Source organism: Chiroxiphia lanceolata, chromosome 9, assembly GCF_009829145.1.
Source record: "Chiroxiphia lanceolata isolate bChiLan1 chromosome 9, bChiLan1.pri, whole genome shotgun sequence".
In the NCBI taxonomy this organism is placed as follows: Eukaryota; Metazoa; Chordata; class Aves; order Passeriformes; family Pipridae; genus Chiroxiphia; species Chiroxiphia lanceolata.
This window is the reverse complement of record NC_045645.1, coordinates 30,116,036-30,137,783: the sequence shown is the minus strand read 5'-3', so window position 1 is coordinate 30,137,783 and position 21,748 is coordinate 30,116,036. Positions and strand designations below refer to the sequence as shown.

General features: G+C 44.5%; 1 protein-coding gene across 1 annotated transcript in view; it reads left to right on the top strand.

The window, feature by feature from the left end:
* Positions 1-21,748, top strand: part of HMCN1 (hemicentin 1) — a 162,819-nt gene that overhangs the window by 54,799 nt on the left and 86,272 nt on the right. The window contains 19 exon segments of the mRNA XM_032697092.1: positions 665-806; positions 1,169-1,296; positions 1,908-2,021; positions 2,669-2,827; positions 3,569-3,763; positions 4,569-4,667; positions 5,509-5,636; positions 7,324-7,468; positions 8,722-8,834; positions 9,834-9,993; positions 10,665-10,830; positions 12,716-12,843; positions 13,960-14,232; positions 15,638-15,733; positions 16,111-16,305; positions 17,338-17,468; positions 18,121-18,268; positions 18,416-18,542; positions 19,511-19,665. Of these exon segments, the coding sequence (XP_032552983.1) occupies positions 665-806; positions 1,169-1,296; positions 1,908-2,021; positions 2,669-2,827; positions 3,569-3,763; positions 4,569-4,667; positions 5,509-5,636; positions 7,324-7,468; positions 8,722-8,834; positions 9,834-9,993; positions 10,665-10,830; positions 12,716-12,843; positions 13,960-14,232; positions 15,638-15,733; positions 16,111-16,305; positions 17,338-17,468; positions 18,121-18,268; positions 18,416-18,542; positions 19,511-19,665 (2,802 nt within the window).

Sequence of the window (21,748 nt, the reverse complement as noted above, 5' to 3'; positions counted from 1 at the left end):
TTTGACTCTCCCAAAGGACAGGCTCAGGCTTTTCCTCCTGTGATTGCTACAGGAATGATCAGCCCCAGAGGAATTCAGATCAATACAGAGTGTGATTAGCAAAAGGCAAAGCTCCAAAGGAAGATTGATACTACTCACATCATAGGAGCCAGTTTCATTCCTCAGCTTAGTTTTTATCTCTGGGGGTGGATCTCTTTCTTGCTACTATAACTAAGCACAATCATGTGTACTATAGGACAAAGTGGCTGCTGCCATGGGGAACAGCTTTGAGGGTCACCTGGTACTGAGGAAATCTGCCTAAGGATCACAGGATGGTTTGGGTTGGAAGGAACCTTGAAGACCACCCAGTTCCACTCCCCTGCCATGGGCAGGGACACCTTCACCAGAGCAGGCTGCTCATTGTCTTATATTTGTTAACATTGTCTCTGTTGCTGCTTTTTTAAATCCCATCTCAGGTGGGCCCAAGGCACCTGAACCCTGACTTGCAGAGTGATAAAGGTGTTTTATGCTGGGGGTCTGGTGGACTGTGCCAGGGGAAGGCACAGTGGGCTCTGCCCTCATGGGATTGTTTTGTCACTTCTTGGAAACGGGTATAAAGTGGTTATTGTAGCCTGTGTTCTCTAAACAGACATTTTTAATTGCTGGGTTTGATTTCTTTTGCTAGAACCACCGAGGCTTGTCGTTTCCCCCAAGAACCAGACTTTTACAGAAGGCTCTGAGGTGTCTATCAGGTGTTCTGCAACAGGTCATCCAAAGCCAACAGTCGTGTGGACACACAATGATATGTTTATCCTTGGCTCAAGCAGGTGGGAGTTATAGTTTTCTCTATTTCTTTTCGTTTCCTATGTGAGAAGGAAGTTTTGAATAATGCCAAAATATTCTGATTATTTCCTCAACTTTCACTTTTAATAACTCTTTAATTGCAAATATGTCATCTCTAAAATAGAAACACTTTAGTTCTGTTCTTTGGGAGGTTTTTTTTTTTCTTTACAAAATAAGTGCTTTTCACAAAATGTAGTGCTGTTCTCTGGAAGATATTATTTATCATGAGAAAAAATCCAGCAAGACTATTTATAAACCATCTGGTCTTGCTGCTGTGACTGCTCAAAGTGTGGATACAACCATTGCTCTTTTTAATCATTTTGGTTGTTGCCCTGTGTGTTCCCAGATATAGACTGACCCCAGAAGGCACCTTAATCATAAGGAAGGCAATTCCCAAAGATGCAGGAATTTATGGCTGCTTGGCAAGTAACTCAGCTGGGACAGACAGACAGACATCCACCCTCACATACATTGGTGAGTGAAGGAAACAAAGCAGTGAAATTAAAAAGGCAAACTAATATATCATCAGGGACTGCTGGAATGAGCAGAACTGGGCAGAAAACACGGTGTTAGAAATGTCAGAAAATATGTTGAGCAGCTCCCAAATGTCCCTTTGGGTTTCTGTTCCAACCTGACTGGTGCTGTTAGGTGGTATTTGGGGCTTCATGTTCTCATGGTGTTTCTAAGGTTAAAAAGGTGGGTTTGCTGTGGGATGGGCTTGGGAACCTGAGTAGGTCTTTGGAAAAGGAATTGTGTTTCTGTATCTAAATACTATATTAATATATTAATAGCAGAGCATTAAAATGTTTGATGACCAACATCTGGCTGAGAAGGAGAGTGACTCTTTGATGTTTTTACTTCCTACATAATGAAACTTTCCTGATTATTTCCTTTCATTCCCTGCACATTTTACATGTGATTTAGATACTCTGGGGCAGACTTTACTTTTCCAAGTTTCCCAGAGTTAATCTGTCACCTTAAGTGACTTTTAATGCAATTATTCTTCTATATAAAAAGACAAAATAAGAGTCTTTCATTGATTATGTTTTAGAAAAAGCTATTTTTTTAATCTTGTTTCTTTTTAGAGGGTCCAACATTGACCGTAGTTCAGAGTGAAATTTTGGTTGGTCTTGGAGACACGACTGTTATGGAATGTAAAACAACTGGAATCCCAGCCCCCCAGGTTAAATGGTTTAAAGGTGTGCTTATTGCTTGGTGTTTGGTTTATTTATTTAGCAGCAATATTTAGAATAATGATCTGGAAGTGACTTCATTTCTCTCAGAAGGTTTTTGTAGTATTCAACCAGTGACAGACCTGTGAAACTCTGTAAATCCAGAATAAAAGGCATTGGCCTCTAGGGCATAAATTCCTGCTCCTTTTTAAATACAGTGAATTATTTTTTGTAGCATAGGTAATTAAAGGAAAAAAAAAAGCTGAGCCTCTTGCCCATTTACATAAGGTTCATTCTTCTGTCACAAAATGTTTAAGTTATATACTGCAAAAGTCACAAAATGTTTTTCTGTGGCCTCTGATGTCCTGTTTTCATGTGGCCTCCAGTTGGAGAGGGAGAAATACAGCCTGAGACACTGCCTAGTGCTGATCTCTGCCCAGAGCTACTTGGGTTTGTGTTTCCCTTGTGGAACCAATCAGTAAAAAAGGATGTATTTAATGTGGGAATGATTTTTTCCACTCAGTTGAGTGGGAGTCAGAGTTCTCGTCTGCTGAATTCATACAGCCATGCTGTGACCCATCTCAAACTTGGGCACTGTTTTGTTGGAATAACTGATAAATACAGCTCTGATGTTGATATATGCAGTTATATTACCTCTTTCTGTCTGGACTTAGGTGACTTAGAGTTGAGGGCATCAGCATTTCTCATTATTGATCCTCCCCGGGGTCTCTTGAGGATCCAGGAAACACAAGAGCTGGATGCTGGTGACTACACCTGTGTGGCCTCCAACGCTGCCGGGACAGCCTCTGGCAAGATCACTCTGGATGTTGGCTGTGAGTAAACTGGAACCTGCTGGGGAACACTCCAGTTCCAGTGTCTGCACTGGGCAGTGAGTGGTGCCCTGGTTCTCTGAGCCTTTCTCACAAATACCTATAACCTGTGTGTGTGCTGGGAGCACCTTTGGGTGGTGCTGACTGAGCTGTTTCCTTGTCCCATTTGGGCTCCAGCTCAGAATCATAGACTGCTTTGGGTGGGAAGGGACCTTAAAGGTCATTTTGTTCCAGCCCACTCCGTGATTCTTTTGCAAAGCATAAAGTTATGGGAAGGAAGAGAGAGGCAGAGGAGGAGGAAACTGTTCAAACCTCAACCTAACAAAATTTGCATATAGAGAATTTATTATACAAACTTGAATTACTGTGAGAGGTTGCTGTAACTCAGCCTTTCCTCTCCTCTTTCCCTAATTCTTTCCATCTGCTTATGGCCTGTTCAGTGTTCCTGTCAGGGACATGCATCTTCTGAAGCAGTGAGGGGAGGAGAACTTAACAACCCTAACACTTGAGTGTGCAGGGCTGTGTGATGGGGGTGGCTCTGTCTTCATTTTTATGAGATGTTTATCCCATTTCTGAGCTCTCAGTGTAAGAACAGCATGCAGGGCTGCTCTAGGTGTTCCTAGAGTTGGGAATGTCAGAGTAACTGTGCATAGTGGGACATAAATTGAGGTCACCAGCGGTGTGAGAAGATGTGAGGGTTGTGCTGAACCCCAGGTCACCTTGTGTGTGTGTGTCTTTCCCCAGCTGCCCCCGTTTTCACGCAGGAGCCCAGCGATGAATCCGCGGATCTGGGCTCCAACCTGACCCTGCCCTGCTACGTGCAGGGTTATCCCGAGCCCAGGGTCTCCTGGAGGAGGCTGGATGGGGCTCCCCTGTTCTCCAGGCCCTTCACTGCCAGTGCCACCAGCCAGCTCAGGACAGGGGCTCTGGCCTTTCACAGTAGGTACCCTGGGCTTGGACACAAAACCTTCCAGGGGAACGGGACATGTGCAGTGCACTGGAGTTACTGCACAACTTGGTATCACTGTTAACTTGGTGAAAACTCTGCATTTTTATCCCAGGTTGTGTTTGTGATGCTGACTTCATGTTGACATGCAGTTCCTTTTCCCATGAGTTTGTGAAATCAGTTGTGTTTGGTCATTGGCTTCACTCTTCATGGAAGTTATTACATCTTTGTGTAAATATCTGGGGGTTATGGGTTTTCATTTTCAGTATCTTTTTGAGAGAATTGTGTTTTTTCGAGAGCTGGGGCTTTTTTTGTGTTTTTTTTTTTGGTTGGTTGGTTGGTTTGGGGTTTTTGTTTTTGTTTTGGGTTTAGTGATTTTGTTTGGTTTCTTGTTTTGGTTTTGTTTGTTTGGGTTTTTGGAGAGAATTGGCTCTAAACTCGCTATTTTAGACCGGTCCTAATTTGGGTAATAACAAAAAACTCTGCAAGTGGCTTTGTGATTTTGATTATTTGGCAACATTTCAGTCACCCTTACAATAAGTGATGTTATTCTGTTTTCTTAATTAGCTTTTGAATTTCTTTCTAGACAGTGTCAGGTGGGTGAAGCAGTTCCTCTCTGCTGTGCATACAGGGAGTATTTTGTGGGTGTCTGTTCACATGCAGAAACACTGCAGTGTGTACTGGGCAATATTCCCAGTCAGGGCACTCTTGTGGTAGTGCAGAGATGTAATGTACTGCCATGTATCATTTATGGACTCCTTGCAGATGCTGCAGTCAGATCTCTCTGTCCCCCTCTAGATCTGTGGGTCAGTGATGAGGGGATTTATGTCTGTGAAGCTGAGAACCAGTTTGGGAGGATCCAGTCCCGCCCAGCCACGGTCACAGTGACAGGACTGGGTGAGAGTGGGGGTGTCAGTGGAAGCTGGGGGGGTTTGGGGTTATGTCCATCCCTGCTGACCTGTCTGTGTGCTCTACTTCCATGTCATCCACACACACGGAATTAGAAAGCATTTACACGGAATATTGTCATTGATTTCCGTGGATTTTGCGTATTAGAGTGTTGTCTTTTGACTGCTGCACTAGTTGGAATTAGTTCCACCTGCCTGTGTAACACAGACCTTAAACAGGATTTGTCCTGTCTTCTGTTTCTTCTTCCTAAGGGAATTTAATGAGGAGTGAAAAGTCATTGTAATGATGGGGCTTCTGCCATTTAATTCATCCTTAAAAAAAAAACAAAACCAAAAAGGCAGCAATGAATGTGCTTGTGGCAGTGTTGGTGTAACTGTGAAGGAACCCTTGTGATCCAACAAGACAATAAATGACAATAGAATCATAGAATCCCAGAGTGGTTTGGGTCAGAAGGTACCTTAAAGATCATCCCAGATTCAGCTGGGCTGTCATCTGTGTTCTAATCCTTCATAATTTTATGCCTGAAGAAATGGCCACTTCTTTTTTGTCCTCTCCAAACCTGCTACTTTTGTTCTTCAAGATTTTATCCCAGTAAGGAAAAATCAACTTGGTGTCAGGGAGCATGAGTTCTCAGGGAAACCCTTGGCTGAATCCAGTTTCAGCTAAGGATCACACTACATGTGTTTCTCCAGCTTCCCTTCTCTCCTGTGCTACCCCACCCCTACATTGGTTTCTCTTTTTTTCCTGCCTTTATTGTAATACTAATTTTAGTAGTCTGTGTGGAACTATAAAAACTAATAATTTCTACTCATTCTTCCTTTTGTTCAAGTCACACCTCTGATTGGAGCAAGCCCAGCCACAGCCAATGTCCTTGAGGGCCAGCAGCTCACTTTGCCATGTGTTCTGCTCGCTGGGAACCCCATTCCAGACAGGAGGTGGATTAAAAACAGTGTGGTGGTAAGACTGCTTTGTTTCTTGTGAGATTTATTGGCACAGAAAAGCTCCAACTGACATTTCAAGGCACAATATCAGCTTGGTTTGATTTACAAAAATTGTGATCACTGCCCATGCTGGGGAGTTCTGACCCTGAAGCACAGATGAGAGAATAGGGGATGTGAAGATGTAGAAAATAGCTGTGAACCAAACTATTGGTGAATTGTCCTTTTACTTCTATTTTACTTCCATTTATGCAGCTTTGTGGCTCATAAATTTCAGCCTTGGGCTCTGAATATAGGAATGCTAATGGGATATACCTACCAGAATGACATGCTGGAAATTAAACTGTGGCAATGCAAAAGCTTTTATTTTCCCTGGGTTGGTTTTTTTTTTAGTTTAAATAAACATATTTAATTTAAATAAACATACCTGAAAATTGCTGTAGGTTTTTAAGGTGTTTTAACATCATGACTATTCCTGTTGCTGATGGGATGAGGTAAATGCCAGTATCCCTGTTCCATATACTCCTTTCCTAGTGGTGCTCTACTCAGTGTGAATAATGACTGTGCTTTCTTTCCCCTTGGGAACATACCATTGCCAGTTCACTGCTCCTGCAGACAGAACTGGATGATCATTAAGGTCCATTCCAACCCAAGCCATTGGGAGATTCCAGAAAGGTGATGTAGACGCCCCACCTGGGTTAGTTTTCTGCATGAAACCTCATTTCTTCAACAGTAAAATTACTGACTTCACATCCCTGTGGAGCTGCTTTTTATCTTGATTGCTCATTTCTCCCTGAAGTCATTTCTCCACAGCTGGAATTAAATTGATTGTGCTAGAACCTGGCACTACCTGGCCCTTACTGGAGTTTCCTGCTCAGTTTTGGTGCCTCTGGGAACCACTGGCTTTTCCTCAGCTGTGTGAGTGCGAGGAGTGGGGGGGGAATACTGGCAGGATCCTCCTTGTTGAGTTGCTAATTCCTCTGTATAGCAGAGCTGGTTTCCTGTCATTGTAAGCTGGTGGGAAAAGCTGCACTCCAAGGAAGGTGTTGGAGCAAGTTGTGTTTAGGGAAGAATTCTTCATCTGAGTGTGACTGGAACAACTTTGCTTTCCAACAGCCCTCCTGTGAGCCCAGGCTGTGCTGCCGAGCTCAGGGATCTCTGGTATTCCTGTAGGATATAGAACTCTTAGAGGGTTACTCTTTGGTGGAACTTATAATTGTCCTTCCCAATGGTTTGCTGCAGGGCTGATCTCTTCTATTTGATGGATATGGAATTTGGAAGGCTTTGGTAACTGTAAAGAAAAATGATCTGCCTGTGGAAGAACATGTCATTGCACTCATCAAGAGCTGATCTGTGACCAAGCTGAATTACTGGAATAACCAACTCAAATGCAGTGAAATAATTCAGCTAAGTTTGGGTTTCCCCATTAAAAGCATGAGTGGCAGCTCTTGATGTGCTGTGGCAGAGCAGAGTTGCTCTTGCAGATCTTAATCTCACTCCGGCAGTAAATACGAGGTGCTGCCAAAATTCTTCATTAAAATTACCTTTCCCTGAAAGATGGGAAGTAGGAAAAGCTCTAGTAAAAATCTCCACGAACGCAGAATTTTTATGTATGTGAAATAACCAAGTGAAGCCACGCCGCATCCCCAAATAAATATTATCCCAAGTATTCTTGCCAGTAAAATGTTCCATCCCTCTTTTGGCAGCTGGTGCCCAACCCCTACGTGAGCGTGCGGAGCGACGGGAGCCTGCACCTGGAGAGGGTTCGGCTGCAGGACGGGGGGGATTACACCTGCATGGCCTCCAACGTGGCTGGGAGCAGCAACAAAACCACTGCTGTCAACGTGTACGGTGAGGAACAGCCCTTGGATGAGGGATGGGTGAGAGGAAGGGGTGACACTCACCCCAGCAGCTGCACTGGAGCTGGGCAGTGGCACTCTGATGTCTCCCATTGCTCTGCTGTAACTGTGGGACTTTGGAAAGGAACACGGGGGGAGATTCCCCTGCACAGGGAAGAGCTGAGCCATCCATGTCATTTTTAAAGTAAAATCAAACAACACTGTTTTGTGATCATAAAACATCCTCATTTTTAAACACCTCCAAAGACAGGGCTGTGCATTCTTCATCTTTATTAACAAGTGGAAACCCATGAAAAGTGCTGTCTGAGTGGTTCAGAACTGGTGTAAGGAAGCACAGCTCCTGGGAGAAATAGAATGAAAGAAAATGATTACGAGTTTTGGCAAGACTCAAAATTTGTTTGTTGTTTTTGGTGTCATCCCCATTCTCCTCCCCCTTATTTTTTCTCTTTAATTAAAACATATCAAGAATTGCACTGACAGCAAGACAAAGTGTTAGCACTGTGGTGTAACCCATCTGCATTTCAGCTGAAGATATTTGTGTTAAGTCTGTGAGGCCACAAGCACTTCATGGTTTCTCACGTGTTAATTTTGCTCACATGTTAAATTAATCATGGGAGGTTTATTTTAAACTTCACTGAAGATTCTGGAACATCCTTTTATGTTAAGAATAGCTGTAAATCTTTAATACAAGCAAGTACTCATAAGGTCTTCCATGTCAGCATTAGTTTTTTGGATATTTCAGAACTTGGGAACAAAAAGAAACACCTTTGTATGTGTTTAGATATTTCTAGGTTTTGGTATTGTAGCCTTAAATCTGATCTTGTTTTTCTGTTGTTAATTCAAAGGCAGCTCAGTTGAGCCAAGGGAGCTGGGATTCTTATCTCTTGTTACTGATTTTGGGAAGTGAAGCCTAAAATGTTGTCAGAGGATAATGTGACAAAGCCTTACTGCAGTAATTGCAGTCAGTGAAATACCTGCAGTCAAGACTGCATGTACCTAATGCAGTGATCAGCCTGTGGCTTTCATGCTTTGTAGTGAACAGGGATTTATCCTGTCCCAAGAGGCTGGAGAGTGGAAGGGAGAGTGGCTGCTCATTGTCCCTGTTAGGGTTGGAGAAGAGGCTGAACAGTCCCAAACCCTGTTGCCTGTAGGAAGTAGTAACTGAATATAAGGATAATTTTGTAATAGCTGTGCCATGGCCTGAAATGTCTTGTGCAAGTCTTCAATATTTGCATTTATTTGTAGTCCTGCCTGTCATTCAGCACGGACAGCAGATATTCAGCACCATTGAAGGAATCCCAGTGACACTGCCCTGCAAAGCAAGCGGAGTTCCCAAGCCATCCATTGCCTGGTCCAAGGTAATTCCTCACCTTTGAGCTGGTTCATGGTGAAAGATGAACTGAACACATCATTTAGTTGTCATAAAAACTGTATGCAAGGAACATGGCCCAAAGTGTCAGGTGTGAGGGACCTGGAAAACTGTTTGTTCAGAACTGCTTTGTTTCTCTGAGCAGAACTTTTGGCCGTGCTCCTGCCATAGCTCAGTGTTCTGTTCTTTGGAAGGGCTGTATCTGGGTGTTTTTAACACTTCAGAAATTGTTCCTGTTGGGAGCTGATAATTTGAGATTAGGCAGCCTGCCACAGATTGAGAGTTCATTTTTCTCTTGGAGCTTTAAGAGGACTTTTTCCTCTGAGGAAAGTGTATCTAATCATGGCATCCTGTCACTTTTCAGCCATATCTTTGACACAATGTCCACTGAGGAGGACCTCAGTCTTTCAGGGAATTTCTCTGAAAGTCAGGCTCTTTTTTCCCCCATATTTGAACAGAATAATTTCTGGTAGTAACAGTTATTTTTGGGCTATGTTCCAGCTCACATGGCATGGCTGTGAAGGCACTGTGGGGCCTCAGAAGTTGTGCAGATGTAGCTGATTGGGACCATGTGAAACAGCTTCGTTTCAAAGAAGGAATAGAACATGGTTAACTGTTGGTTTGGGAGGGAAGAGAACATGGGAGGAGTGGTTTTTCTTAATTATCACTTAATAACATTCAGTGCAGACAAGGAAGAATCTGCTGACTGACAGTTTATATAATGTGTAAAGATCCATTTTGACATCAGAAGTCAATGTCAAAATTAACTCAGTCAAAATCCTGATTGTTTTTTTTTCATTTTCTTTTAAGAATTGTGTTCTGTAAAATGTAGCAGGTTTTCTACACAAGAATCCCTGTGTTTCTGCTCTTGTTACTGCTTAGAAAGTGACGCTCGAGGGCCACAACAAGTTAGTAGAAGTGAATTAGTTTGTATAAATGGAATTTCGGGGCCAAGTTTCTGAGTTAATATGGAATGATGTTTCCCCAGAAAGGAGAAGTGATCCTTCCCAGCAATGTGAGGTTCTCTGCAGGCTCGGATGGCAGCCTGTCCGTGGTGTCCCCCGGGGGGGAGGACAGCGGGGAGTACACGTGCAGTGCCACCAACGCCGCCGGCCACGCCACGCGCAAGGTCCAGCTCACTGTCTATGGTAGGTGGGAGCTGAACTCAGCCACAGCGTCCTCTGGGCCCCCCTGCTGTGGTAAAACACCCTGGGCACCCCCTTTGGGTGGTAAAACCCCCTCAGGTGGGTTGGGAGTGACACACCCGCAGTGCACGTGGGGTTTAGACCTGGCTCTAGTTATTTGGACATAATTTCGTCTTTTATGGAAGTGGATAAGAAGCATCTGTGTAGGAACAGGATTTCCCACTAATAGAAGAATGAAGATCCATTAATCCCACCAGTCCCAAAGCTTCCTGCCATCTCTCAGTATTATTAAAACTTTGATTTAGGTGTAGGTGAGCTTCGTGAGGCTCTTACAGCTTGTAGTTACTGGTGCTGCAGTGTAAGAGTTCAGGGAGTAGTTTCAAACTACCTGTGCAACACAGAGCTCAGCACTTGTGTCTGTTCTATCCAGCTTTTTGGGTGGATACTCCTGTCTTTCTGATATTTGTGAATTACATGGAGGCATCAGCCCATGCCTGAGCTACATCAGCACTGCAGGGATTTATCTCTGCTGCAGACAAGTCATTAAAAATAGGATTGTAATATTTTATACCTGATAAAAAAGTAGATGTTTGCTCTGAAGTCAAATTGTATGGTGTTACATTTGTGCAAATGTGTTTATTCATTGCAGCTTCTTAATGTGTTCCATGTTATAGTGAAACCCAGAGTGTCCAGGCCTGGAGACCAGCAGGGAAATGCACCCATTGAGGTCTCAGTGACTGCAGGGGAAGATGTCACACTGCCCTGTGAAGTGAAGAGTTTGCCACCCCCCATCATTAGCTGGGCCAGAGAAATGCAGCTCATATCTCCCTTCTCTCCAAGGTAACAACGTCTGATGAAAACCAAAGGGAAGTGAAACGGCCTCTGAACTGTCAGGGTTGTGGGAGGGGTGTGACTCCTGATTGCCTCAGGATCACTCAGAAGGTGTTGCATTGTCCTGCCTGATGACTTCGTGTGCTGGCTCTTGAAACCCTCTTTCCCAAGGATACATCCCTGCACAGCTCCCGTTCCCAGGGTGCTTGTGTGCAATCTCAGGGGACCAGGATGGAAGAGATCCTGTTCTGTTCATGCTGTGCTGGTGCCCAGGGACCCACATCACCTGGCCATGATTAGAGATGTTTAAAAACTGGTTTTCTTTCCTTATGCACTTCATGTTTGTGCTTGGGGGAGCACTGTCTGTGATTCAGATGAGTTCTGGGCTGTCAGCAGGATACAGATGACAATAAATGTTTGGGTGTGCTCACAAGGGCTCATTGCTCACCGTGTTTCAGATCCAAAACCTCTCCAGATATTCCTGAACATGTGAAAGCACAACTAAATGCTTGTGAAGTGTTGAGCTGACAGCCTGAGAGAACGAGGAGCTGGGACCTGTCCTGTGTGCAGTGTGGAGCAGGGTTGGAGTTCTCCCTCCTTGTTTTAGTGTGGTCCAGAACAAGGGGGGAGACAGGACAAGCAGCTGATTATCCTTGGATGTTCTCCATTGAAGTGCCAGCGACTGTCACGGGCTGTGCTGGTGCTTCCTGGTGTTCCAGGTCCCTCCAGCTGTATCCATAGGACAGGGAATGGTAGGGCCAGGCACAGGCACACTGTGGTGATGGCTGTGCCTGTTGGTGTCTCCCAGTGATCCATGGAAGGATCAACCAGTGTCTGAGCTGAATTAAGGAATCAGGCAGATTCCCTTGTGGCCAGATCTGCACATTGGAGCCATTCCAATGTGGGACAGCCTCAGCAGCTCCTTGGCCACCGTGTCTGGTGAAGGAGGCTCGTGCACAGGCACTTGGGTTGTGGGTAGTCATCCATGTGGAATTCTCTACTGTGTCCTGTGAGTACTTGCCTGCACTGACAGATCTGCATTCCTGGTCCCTTGTCCTTGTTTTACCTCAGGAGACATTGATAAATTAGGCTACTTGCTCATGGCTGTTGTGGTGAGATCCAAGTTATCCAGAGTAACTGAAGTCCAGCTCAGCCCATTCCATAAAATTGTTTACAGATGGCAGCAAAAGTTAAAGATTAATCCAAACAAAATGGTTTGAGACCACCCAAATGTTGTGTTAGCAATGTGTACAGTAAACAGAGGAAGAGGGAAATCAGAAAGGAAGGCACTTTTATCAGAAAGCAAATGTAATTACTGGACAAAATCAAGAGGGAGAAGTAGCCCCAGCAATTTGTCTTTTGGGGTTATTAAGAAAAAAACCCCAAAAATGTTTGGAAAGATATGGGCAGCAGAGAAGGAATCATGAAACATTGGCTCAGTTGGTGGGAGCATTGTGTTGATAATGTCAGAGTTGCAGGAAATATCAGAAGTGCCAGTTTTGAATCAGAACCTCTCTTCCATCCTGAGTCAGCCTGATAGCATTTTTTGCCAGGATGAAGCAGTATGAGAAGTTATTTGACTTTCTGACCTCACTGACCTGGGCTGAGCAAAAACTTTTGAGCTCCATTTCTTTGCCTCTGTCACATTATAGTGTCTTATAAATAGCTAGAATTCAAATTTTGTAATTTGGAGCTTAGATTTTAGATGTTTGCTGTGTATTCTGAATGTAGTAGCTCAGTAAGGAGAAAAAATGAGTAAATGTAAGTCAGAGTTGAGTGACATGGCACAGAACACTGTTACTGGAGCTCACAGCAGTTGTTAGCAGTGTGTAAGTAGAGGTCATTCACCTTTCCATACGTGTTTATATGGTTTATCTGCTTCTTATTTTTCCAGACACACTTTCCTACCCTCGGGGTCAATGAAGATCAGCGAGACCCAAGTTTCAGACAGTGGAATGTATCTCTGTGTCGCCACAAATATTGCTGGGAACGTGACTCAGTCCGTGAGGCTCAGTGTACATGGTGAGTTGGGACTCCAAGGTTAATCAACCACAAGTTTCCACATGGAATTTTGCATCATGCAGAGCTTCCCCTTTCCTTCAATCATCCCATGTCACTCCCTTGTCTCTCCCCTGCTCTCCCCACACTGGGGTCCCAACCTCCTTCTCTTACCCACTCACACAGTGACACGTCTGGAAAAATGTCACTTATTGTTTCAGACATTCTTTTAAGTCTTTTTATTGCCAACAATCCTTAGAAAGAAAAACATTGCGGCAAAAGACTTAGGGTGGATTTAGATTATTCTTTAGGACCAGGAAAATCACTTCCAGTCATATTTTATCTCCCTGTCTGAACTTGTGTTTGGAAGAGTACAAAGATCAGGGATTAGGGGAAGGAAATTAAAATGTCAAAAGGAAAATGTGATTAACTTTATCATAAAAGCTTTTGAATTGTTTTCTGTCATGAGGAGTCAGTACCTACAACTCTTCAAATGTGCTCTGAGAGTATTTCAGTGCTCATGGGAGTCATGCAGTGGAATTTGAAATGTGACTTCTTCAAATAAGTCAAGCACCAGATATCTTGCATCCTATTCTGTGCAGAGAACATGCAGGTCTGCTTCCATAGTCTCCTGAGGAAACTGGGGTTTGGTGAACAAAGAAGGACATTTTCTAAAATAATAAAAGTGGAAAAGAATTTCATGGGATCATAGAATGGTTTGGGTTGGGAGTGTTAAAGGTCACCCAGTGCCACCCCCTGCCATGGGCAGGGACACCTTCCACTAGCCCAGGTTGCTCCAAGCCCCGTCCAACCTGGCCTTGGACACTTCCAGGGATCCAGAGGCAGCCACAGCTTCTCTGGGCAACCTGTGCCAGGGCCTCACCACCCTCACAGGGAAGGATTCCTTCCCAATATCCCATCTAATCCTTCCCTCTGGCAGTGGGAAGCCATTCCCCCTTGTCCTGTCACTCCATTTCCTTATCCAAAGTCCCTCTCCAGCTCTCCTGGATCCCCTTTGGGCACTAGAAGGGGCTCTCAGGTCTCCCCAGAGCCTTCCCTTCTCCAGGAGAACCCCCCCCCAACTCTCTCTGCCTTAAGAATGATCTCGTACGTTGTTTTTCTCCCACTTCTGTCCCTCAGTGCCTCCCAGGATCCAGCGTGGCCCTCGAGTCCTGAAGGTGCAGGCCGGGCACCGTGTGGAGCTCCCCTGCAGTGCCCAGGGGGTCCCTGCCCCGTCGGTCACCTGGCTCAGGGGCAGGGCTGCCGTGCCCGTGGGCGGGGGGCAGTTCAGGCTGGGGCTGGACGGTGCCCTGGCCATCAGCAGTGCCCAGGCCCCCGACGCCGGCACCTACACGTGTGTGGCCAGCAACGCCGCCGGCACCGACACGGCCGAGCTCACCCTGCATGTGCAAGGTACTGTGCCCCTGCCTGGCCAGGTACTGTGCTCCTGCCTGGCCAGGTACTGTGCCCCTGCCTGGCCAGGTACTGTGCCCCTGCCTGGCCAGGTACTGTGCTCCTGGCCAGGTACTGTGCCCCTGCCTGGCCAGGTACTGTGCTCCTGCCTGGCCAGGTACTGTGCCCCTGCCTGGCCAGGTACTGTGCTCCTGCCTGGCCAGGTACTGTGCTCCTGCCTGGCCAGGTACTGTGCCCCTGCCTGGCCAGGTACTGTGCTCCTGCCTGGCCAGGTACTGTGCCCCTGCCTGGCCAGGTACTGTGCTCCTGCCTGGCCAGGTACTGTGCTCCTGCCTGACCAGGTACTCTGCTCCTGCCTGACCAGGTATTCTGCTCCTGCCTGGCCAGGTACTGTGCCCCTGCCTGGCCAGGTACTGTGCTCCTGCCTGGCCAGGTACTCTGCTCCTGCCTGGCCAGGTACTGTGCTCCTGCCTGGCCAGGTACTGTGCTCCTGCCTGGCCAGGTACTCTGCTCCTGCCTGGCCAGGTACTGTGCTCCTGCCTGGCCAGGTACTCTGCTCCTGCCTGGCCAGCAGGGATCTCGTGCCAGTGCTCTCCGCTTGGTGTCTGGGAGGGCAGTGCTCTTCCTGCCGACTGTCACGTGAAGTAACATCCACATCTGGTTTAGATGTTATGTCCTGATGTTAACTAAGGAAAATCAGAATAAGCAAATAGTCTTTGGAGAGTTTGCAGAAATGAGAAAAAAGAAACCCTCTCTCTCTATGTATTTAAATAACAAGATGGTGTTGCAATGGTGATGGGGTAACAGTGGTCAATGTGCCAGTTTAAATCCATAGTGTAACTCCTCACCTGTCATGGGGTCACAGACATCGGTGGAGCGTGACTGACTTCAGCTGAGCAGGAACTATTTCTTCTTTGCAATAGTGTAAAGGCAGGGTTCTGATCCCTTTGGATTAGAGGTGCTGAGAAACACTTTTTACGGACAACAAAGAACTCTCAGTAACTTTATGTAATTATAGATAATATTCTCTGTGTATTGTCATCCTGCACATGAGTTCGAAATGAGACTCAAGAACAAAGGATGGCAGTAGCACCAATGTTTGGGGAAAAGCAGTTTCAGTAGTATTTTTCAATTATTCAGAAACACTGCCTTCAAAATAAATATAGCAGGTTTTCAAGAGAACCATTTGCAGTCACATTTGAAAGCCTCTTTGTATCGCTTGCTTCCTGAATATTCCCATTGAAATAAGACTGCTCGTATGATACACATTCCAGTCAGTGTAAAGGGGGTTATTGGAGTCTGACCTCGTGTGGATGGGAGAGACTGAGTGTTGTGTATTGCCAAACTGTATTTTTACATTTGGGAGCAGAGATCAAGAAGTTTTTGGGGTCTGATTTTCTTTCAGAGTCTCCCAGTATCGAGGAGCTGGACCCTCCATACAACAGTCCCTTCCAAGAGAGAGTGGCAAACCAGCGCGTGGCATTCCCGTGCCCTGCAAGAGGTGTGTGCCACTGCTCCCACTTCCAGAAGTATCTTTTGCTGTTGACCTTTGAAAATTACTAAGTTTCTGTAAAAATGTCCAATCCACACAGTATTTTCCATATATACTTTATTTGGAAAAACTCAAACTAATGGTAATTTAAATAACCACCGTGTGTGGAAGTTTTGTGGAAAGTCACTGCAAGCCAAAAGGATTTTATAATGTTTGGGACTAAGATTTTTCGTGTTAAAATCATCCTGTAGCAGCTGGGGCTTCCTCTTGGAAGGACATGTGTTGTCCTTGCAGTGAGACTTCCAGCACGCAGCAGGAATTGTGTGAACCTCTCTTGTTCTGAGCCGAGGGAAGCGTTTGTGGCAGTCTCACCTTTGCCTCGTTAGGTGTTCCAAAGCCTGCCATCAGATGGCTCCATAACGGGAGGGAGCTGACGGGCAGAGAGCCAGGCACTGCCGTGCTGGAGGACGGGACACTGCTGGTCATCGCTGCTGTCACCCCCTCGCACAGCGGGGACTACGTGTGTGTGGCCACCAACGAGGCTGGGAGCACTGAGAGGAAATACAGCCTCAAAGTGAACGGTAAAGAACAAACACAACCCTTGGGAACTGCTTTGGAAGAATCTCTTTGATGTTATTGTTGGGAATTGCATGCCCAGGTCTGCCTATGTACCGTTAGATGATAAAAGCTGATCTGACTACTTGCATTTCTATTATTCAGATGTTCTCTGTGGTTTTTTTCTGTTGTTTCTGTTCTCCATGACTTTATGAACAAACCATCTTTGTTTTGCTCAAGGAGCCAGGTGCATCTCAGACTATTTATACTTGAAATCTTCAATGCAAATAACAAATGAAGACTTTTGTACTGTAGAGATTAAAGATTGGGGGATAGGTCTGCATTAGAGATCTAAATATGAGAAAAGTTATTTATATGATTAAACATAGGATAGGAGAACTTTTGTTCCTGATATTCTTCTTCCAGAATCCTCATTAGAAAACAAAAACTCCAAGGGTGACCTTAAGGTATTGATTTGTACAGAGCACTTTTACTCCAACCTTGTTCACTTCCCATGATAGTGCTGATGCCTGTGAGCAGGATTATTATATCCTTATCTTTATCCTGAGAAAAGCAGGAATTCCATCCTGTGCCAGCAGGACTTGTCAGTGGGTTGGGATTTTCTAATCCACCACATAAGGCCATTCTGTTTGCATCCATAGTGGGATAAATATTAGACAGGTGTTCTGGAACATGACTGGAGCAGTGAAGAGAAAGGATGACTCTGGAATCTGCTTCCTTTGCTAAACAAATGTTGCTGAACAAGTAACAGGAGATTTTAAGATTAAATTTAAGGTTAAATAACATTAAGATTCAGTATTAAGATTAAAAATGTTGATGGTTGTTCTGTTGGAGTGAATTTCCCTGGGAGTCTGTTACTGGGCACGAGAAGACTGTTTTATGAGAAGAATAAGAAAAGACATAGGAAGATATGCCCAGAGGCAAAAGGAAACATTGAGGAGGGAATGAAAAGGGTTTAAGAAATTTGGATTACGGTGGTCCTTGACAGTGGGGAGGAAGGAGGAAGTGGGAAATCATGACTTTGGGTTTTCTTGCAGTTCCTCCTGAAATTAGAGATCAAGAAAAGGTGACAAACACATCTGTGGTTGTTCATCACCCTGTAAGTCTCTTCTGTGAAGTAACTGGTAACCCCTTCCCAGTCATCTCCTGGTATAAAGAAGATATCCAGGTATGTGTGATTACTGAAATTAGGCAGCCTCACTCAGTTTTGGGGGGACTTTGAAGTGCTAGGTGTGAAAACTCACTGAAGTAAATACATGTACCTGCCTTTATGTGCTTAACAGTGCACTAAGAACACCTCCACAAAAAACCAGCTAAATATGATTCATCCATGAATTCAATAAGTCAAAAGTAAGCTCTTTATTTTCAGGATTCCCTTAGGAATTAGCCTTAATAATCTTCCAGTATTGTGGATGCCAGAGTCCTTCCAGACGGGACCAACTATGCTATTTTCTTTATTTTATGAGTGGAGAAATAAGAACTGTTGGAGGCTATTTGAATTCCTCAGGATTTATCCTTAAGTCCTCTGCTCCCAGTTGTAGCTGAGAAGTCACAGTTTCAGATGAGGAGAGAGCCCTTTATGCACTTTGTGACTGCCCCTTGCTGATGGATGGAGGGTTTCTTTGGTTCCCCCCTTGCCTGCTGTGAGCTCCAAACCATATTGAACAGATTGCAGCAGTGCAGGGGATTAGTGCTGTAACTGAGAGGGGAAACAGATTATCCCTAAACCTAAAACTACCATTTTCTTATAAAAATCCAGCTGTGCTGTTTGGCTGATGTAACTTGGATCACATAAGGCTGATGTCTTGGGTTCTTTTAAGGTTGTGGAAAGCAGTGCTGTCCAGATTTTGCACAATGGGAAGATACTGAAGCTCCTGAAAGCTGCTACTGAGGACGCTGGACAATATTCCTGCAAAGCCATAAATGTGGCAGGAAGTTCTGAGAAGCTGTTTAACCTGGATATACTAGGTCAGTTCATGGTTTTTGTTTTGTTTGGGTTTTTTTGTAAGTTGGTGATTGGAAAAACAGTTGATATTTAAGCAGGCAGTAAATTTCAACTCATTATGAATAGATTCTTCCACTCACTGTTCTTCCTTAATGTTTGTCTTTCTGAAGTTCCCCCGAGCATAATAGGTACTGATACCCCTGGGGAAGTTGCAGTCATCCTCAACCAGGAAATCAGCCTGGAATGCAGAGCCAAAGGCTTCCCTGTTCCTGACATTCACTGGTTCAAAGATGGCAAGTGAGTGTGTTACAGCCTTTGAGGTTTGTGCCTGGGTTGTTCCTGCCCTGGAACATGGGGAGGAAGAGCACTGTACCTGCACACTCTGGTTTGACTACTTAGTGTTAAGTTGTCATCAGATAGAACTTGGGGTGGTGTGAGCTGGTGAGTCCTTTAATTAAAAGTTAACCTCCTGCTCATCTTTGTGAACTCTCCCCTGACTGGCACTTGCAGAACACATTTAGGATATTTTAAACCAGACAACGCTTGAAGCATTTGATTATAAACTCAGCCATTTCTTTGAGTTTATGCCATGGTTATTCTATCTGGATTATTTTAAACATATCATTAGTTAAAATGCAGTTTAGCTGACGTGTTTGACATTTTTCTAGCTAGTGCCTTGTGCACCTCTGCACATATACATTAAAGGTTATATATGCATATATACATGTTTCCATTCCTCATCTCATCCTCCAGGAAAGCACACCAGGAGAAGGATTCTTAGTGGCTTAACTATTAGCTGAAAATCCAGCTGTGCTGTGTTTTTGGTGTTTAACAATATAGTTCAGTACAGACATGGGTTAGTACTCACAGATATCCTGCTGTGACAATTCCTTACTCTTTGGTGTGGATATTTTGACACTTTCAACTAGTAGCTGACATTTTGTTATCAGCCAAGGGCTGGCATGACTAGGAAAAAGAGCTGAGGTCAAGCATAGGACTCTGGCTCTGATGCTGGCATCCTGGATGACCTGAGTGAAGTAATTTTTGTGGTTTGTTTTCTTCTAAAAACTAAGAATAGAGTTAATTATAATAATTTGTCACTTGATGGTGTTTCTTGTGCTTAATGCTGTTAATTTAGTGCTAAATGGTTCTCTGGAATGGGATAATTTCTGCCACTAAAGGATCTCTTCATCTTACTGTCAGTTTAAATTACTGCTGAAAGGATGGGGTCAGTGTTCTGGGAAGCAAAACACTCTCTATTTCAGGCCCTTGTTTCTGGGAGATCCCAATGTTGAGCTTCTGGACAGAGATCAAGTTCTGCACATCAGGAGTGTTCGAAGGGGTGACAAGGGTCGTTACCAGTGCAGTGCCACCAACACTGCTGGCAAACAAGTCAAGGAGGTCAAGCTCATTGTCCACGGTGAGTTTACAGAATGCCCTGGAACATCCTTGGATTTTACTCATAAGGTTTCTTTTTGGAATGGAGATGCTCAGATGCACGCGAATTTTGCAGGATCAGATCCTTAATTTGTATTTGTCTGAGTAGATCCATTCAAAAAAGAAACTTTACTGAAACAAGCATAACTTAATATTCATTTGTTGACAAAGAGATCCTTTTTGAGCATTTATACATATCAAGTCAAGTATGGGTGCAGACTTTGCAGACTTGGCCTTTAAGTGGTGGTTTTGTGCTTTTTATAATTTTCTAACTCTTGAGAGACAAAAATCTTGACAAGCTTTCTCAAATTCTGCTATTAATTAGTTTCAGCTGAATTTTGATCTGTCTTATGAAGAAGAAAATGAATTAGAAGATTTTTGTTTTAATATACTTGTGGTCTTATTTTCCTTTAGTTAGAGTTAGGAGTAAATTCAGCCAGGAATAAGTTAAAGTTAATGCAAAAGTATAAAGCAAAGTGCAAAACCAGTGAGAGTCAGACCTAAATAGTGTTTGAAGAAGAATATTCCAGATGATCTTCAGGTAGCGTGGTGGGACATTCCTGAAGTATGGAGCAACCACAGCACACTGCCTGTACACCAGCCATGGGCAAGCCTGTGTCCAGCAGGAACAAAGAAAATGCTGGCACAACTTGCAGGTGATTGTGGCTGTTGGGAGATTAGAGGAATAAAAAGGCCCCCAAGTAAAACTCTCACGGATGAGTAGATTTACTTCAGTTCTTCAGGCAAGAGAGGTGAACTCGTGATAGTAGATTGGAACACCTCTTTACTTTTAAATTTCTCATTAATCCTGGCTGCACAAACAGAAGCCCACAGAGTAAGTGAGCAGCCTAGATGCTAATTCTTGCTCGTTCTCACTTTGTTTTAGCAGTTTAACCATATTTTTGAGTTTAATATTTTCCCAAAACACCATATTAAAACCAGTCCCCATTTCTGTGGATCCTCTGTCAGCGTTTGCTGATAGAGAAATGCATTTACCTTTGCTCTGGGTTTGTTTCAGCGTGTTTTATGGATTTAGGTTTTTTGGCAACAAGAAATGTTTAATTAGTAAAATGTTTCATTGTGGTTTGATAATCTGCAAGACCCATCTCAGGTGTAGATCCGTCCACGGACACTTTGCTTTACATCTCTGCAGTGGGGTTTTCAGTGACCACTATGGAAGTCAGTGGAATCCGTGGATGTGCTGAGCGTTTTTGGCAGCACAGGAGTCAATGTGTCTGCCAGATGTGTCTGGTACTCTCAGCAGTCATAAATTTACTCGTTGCCAATTGCACTCTGTTTTTATTACTTCTATAGAGATTTACGGACTCTTTATATTGGCTGATTTACACCAGAGCTTGTTTGCTAGAAGAATCTGAGTCCTGCTGCCCAGTGAGCAAGGGAAATGACTGTGGGCCAAAAAGTTTCAAAAATAGGAGCATAAAGCAAGACTGTTAAGCTCATATTTAGTCTCAAAGTGACTTCATCCTCAGAAGTTTGGAGCCCTGAGCAGTTCCTGCTGCAGCTGTCGGGGCTCTTGGGTGTATCTGGTATTTTTAATGGCAGGTTCCTTACTGGGAGGATGCACCTCTCCAGAGATACAGGGATTGCTCTTTCTTTACGCCTTGGAGACAGGGAAGAGGGGTGTCCAGATGCATTGCAGGATGCATGGAGGCCCTAACTTGGCACAGGTTGGAGCCTGGTGGCCCTTTTTGTTGTGTTGTCTTTGTGCTTTCTACCCTGTGTTGCCTTGGAGAGCTGTACAGGTGATATATCTCTTTTCCCAGTCAACCAGCAGTAGGACATGAGGGCACAGTCTCAAGCTGTGCCAGGGCAGTTTAGGTTGGAATCAGGAAGCAGTTCTTCCCAAAGAGAGGGATCAGCCCTTGGAATGGGCTGCCCAGGGAGGGGGTGGAGTCCCCGCCCCTGGAGGTGTTTAAGCAGAGCCTGGATGTGGCATCAGTGCCATGGTCTGGGTGACAAGATGGGGTTGGGTCAAAGGTTGGACTGGATGGTCTCAGAGGTCTTTTCCACCCTCAGTGAATCTGTGATTGTGATTCTGTGATCTA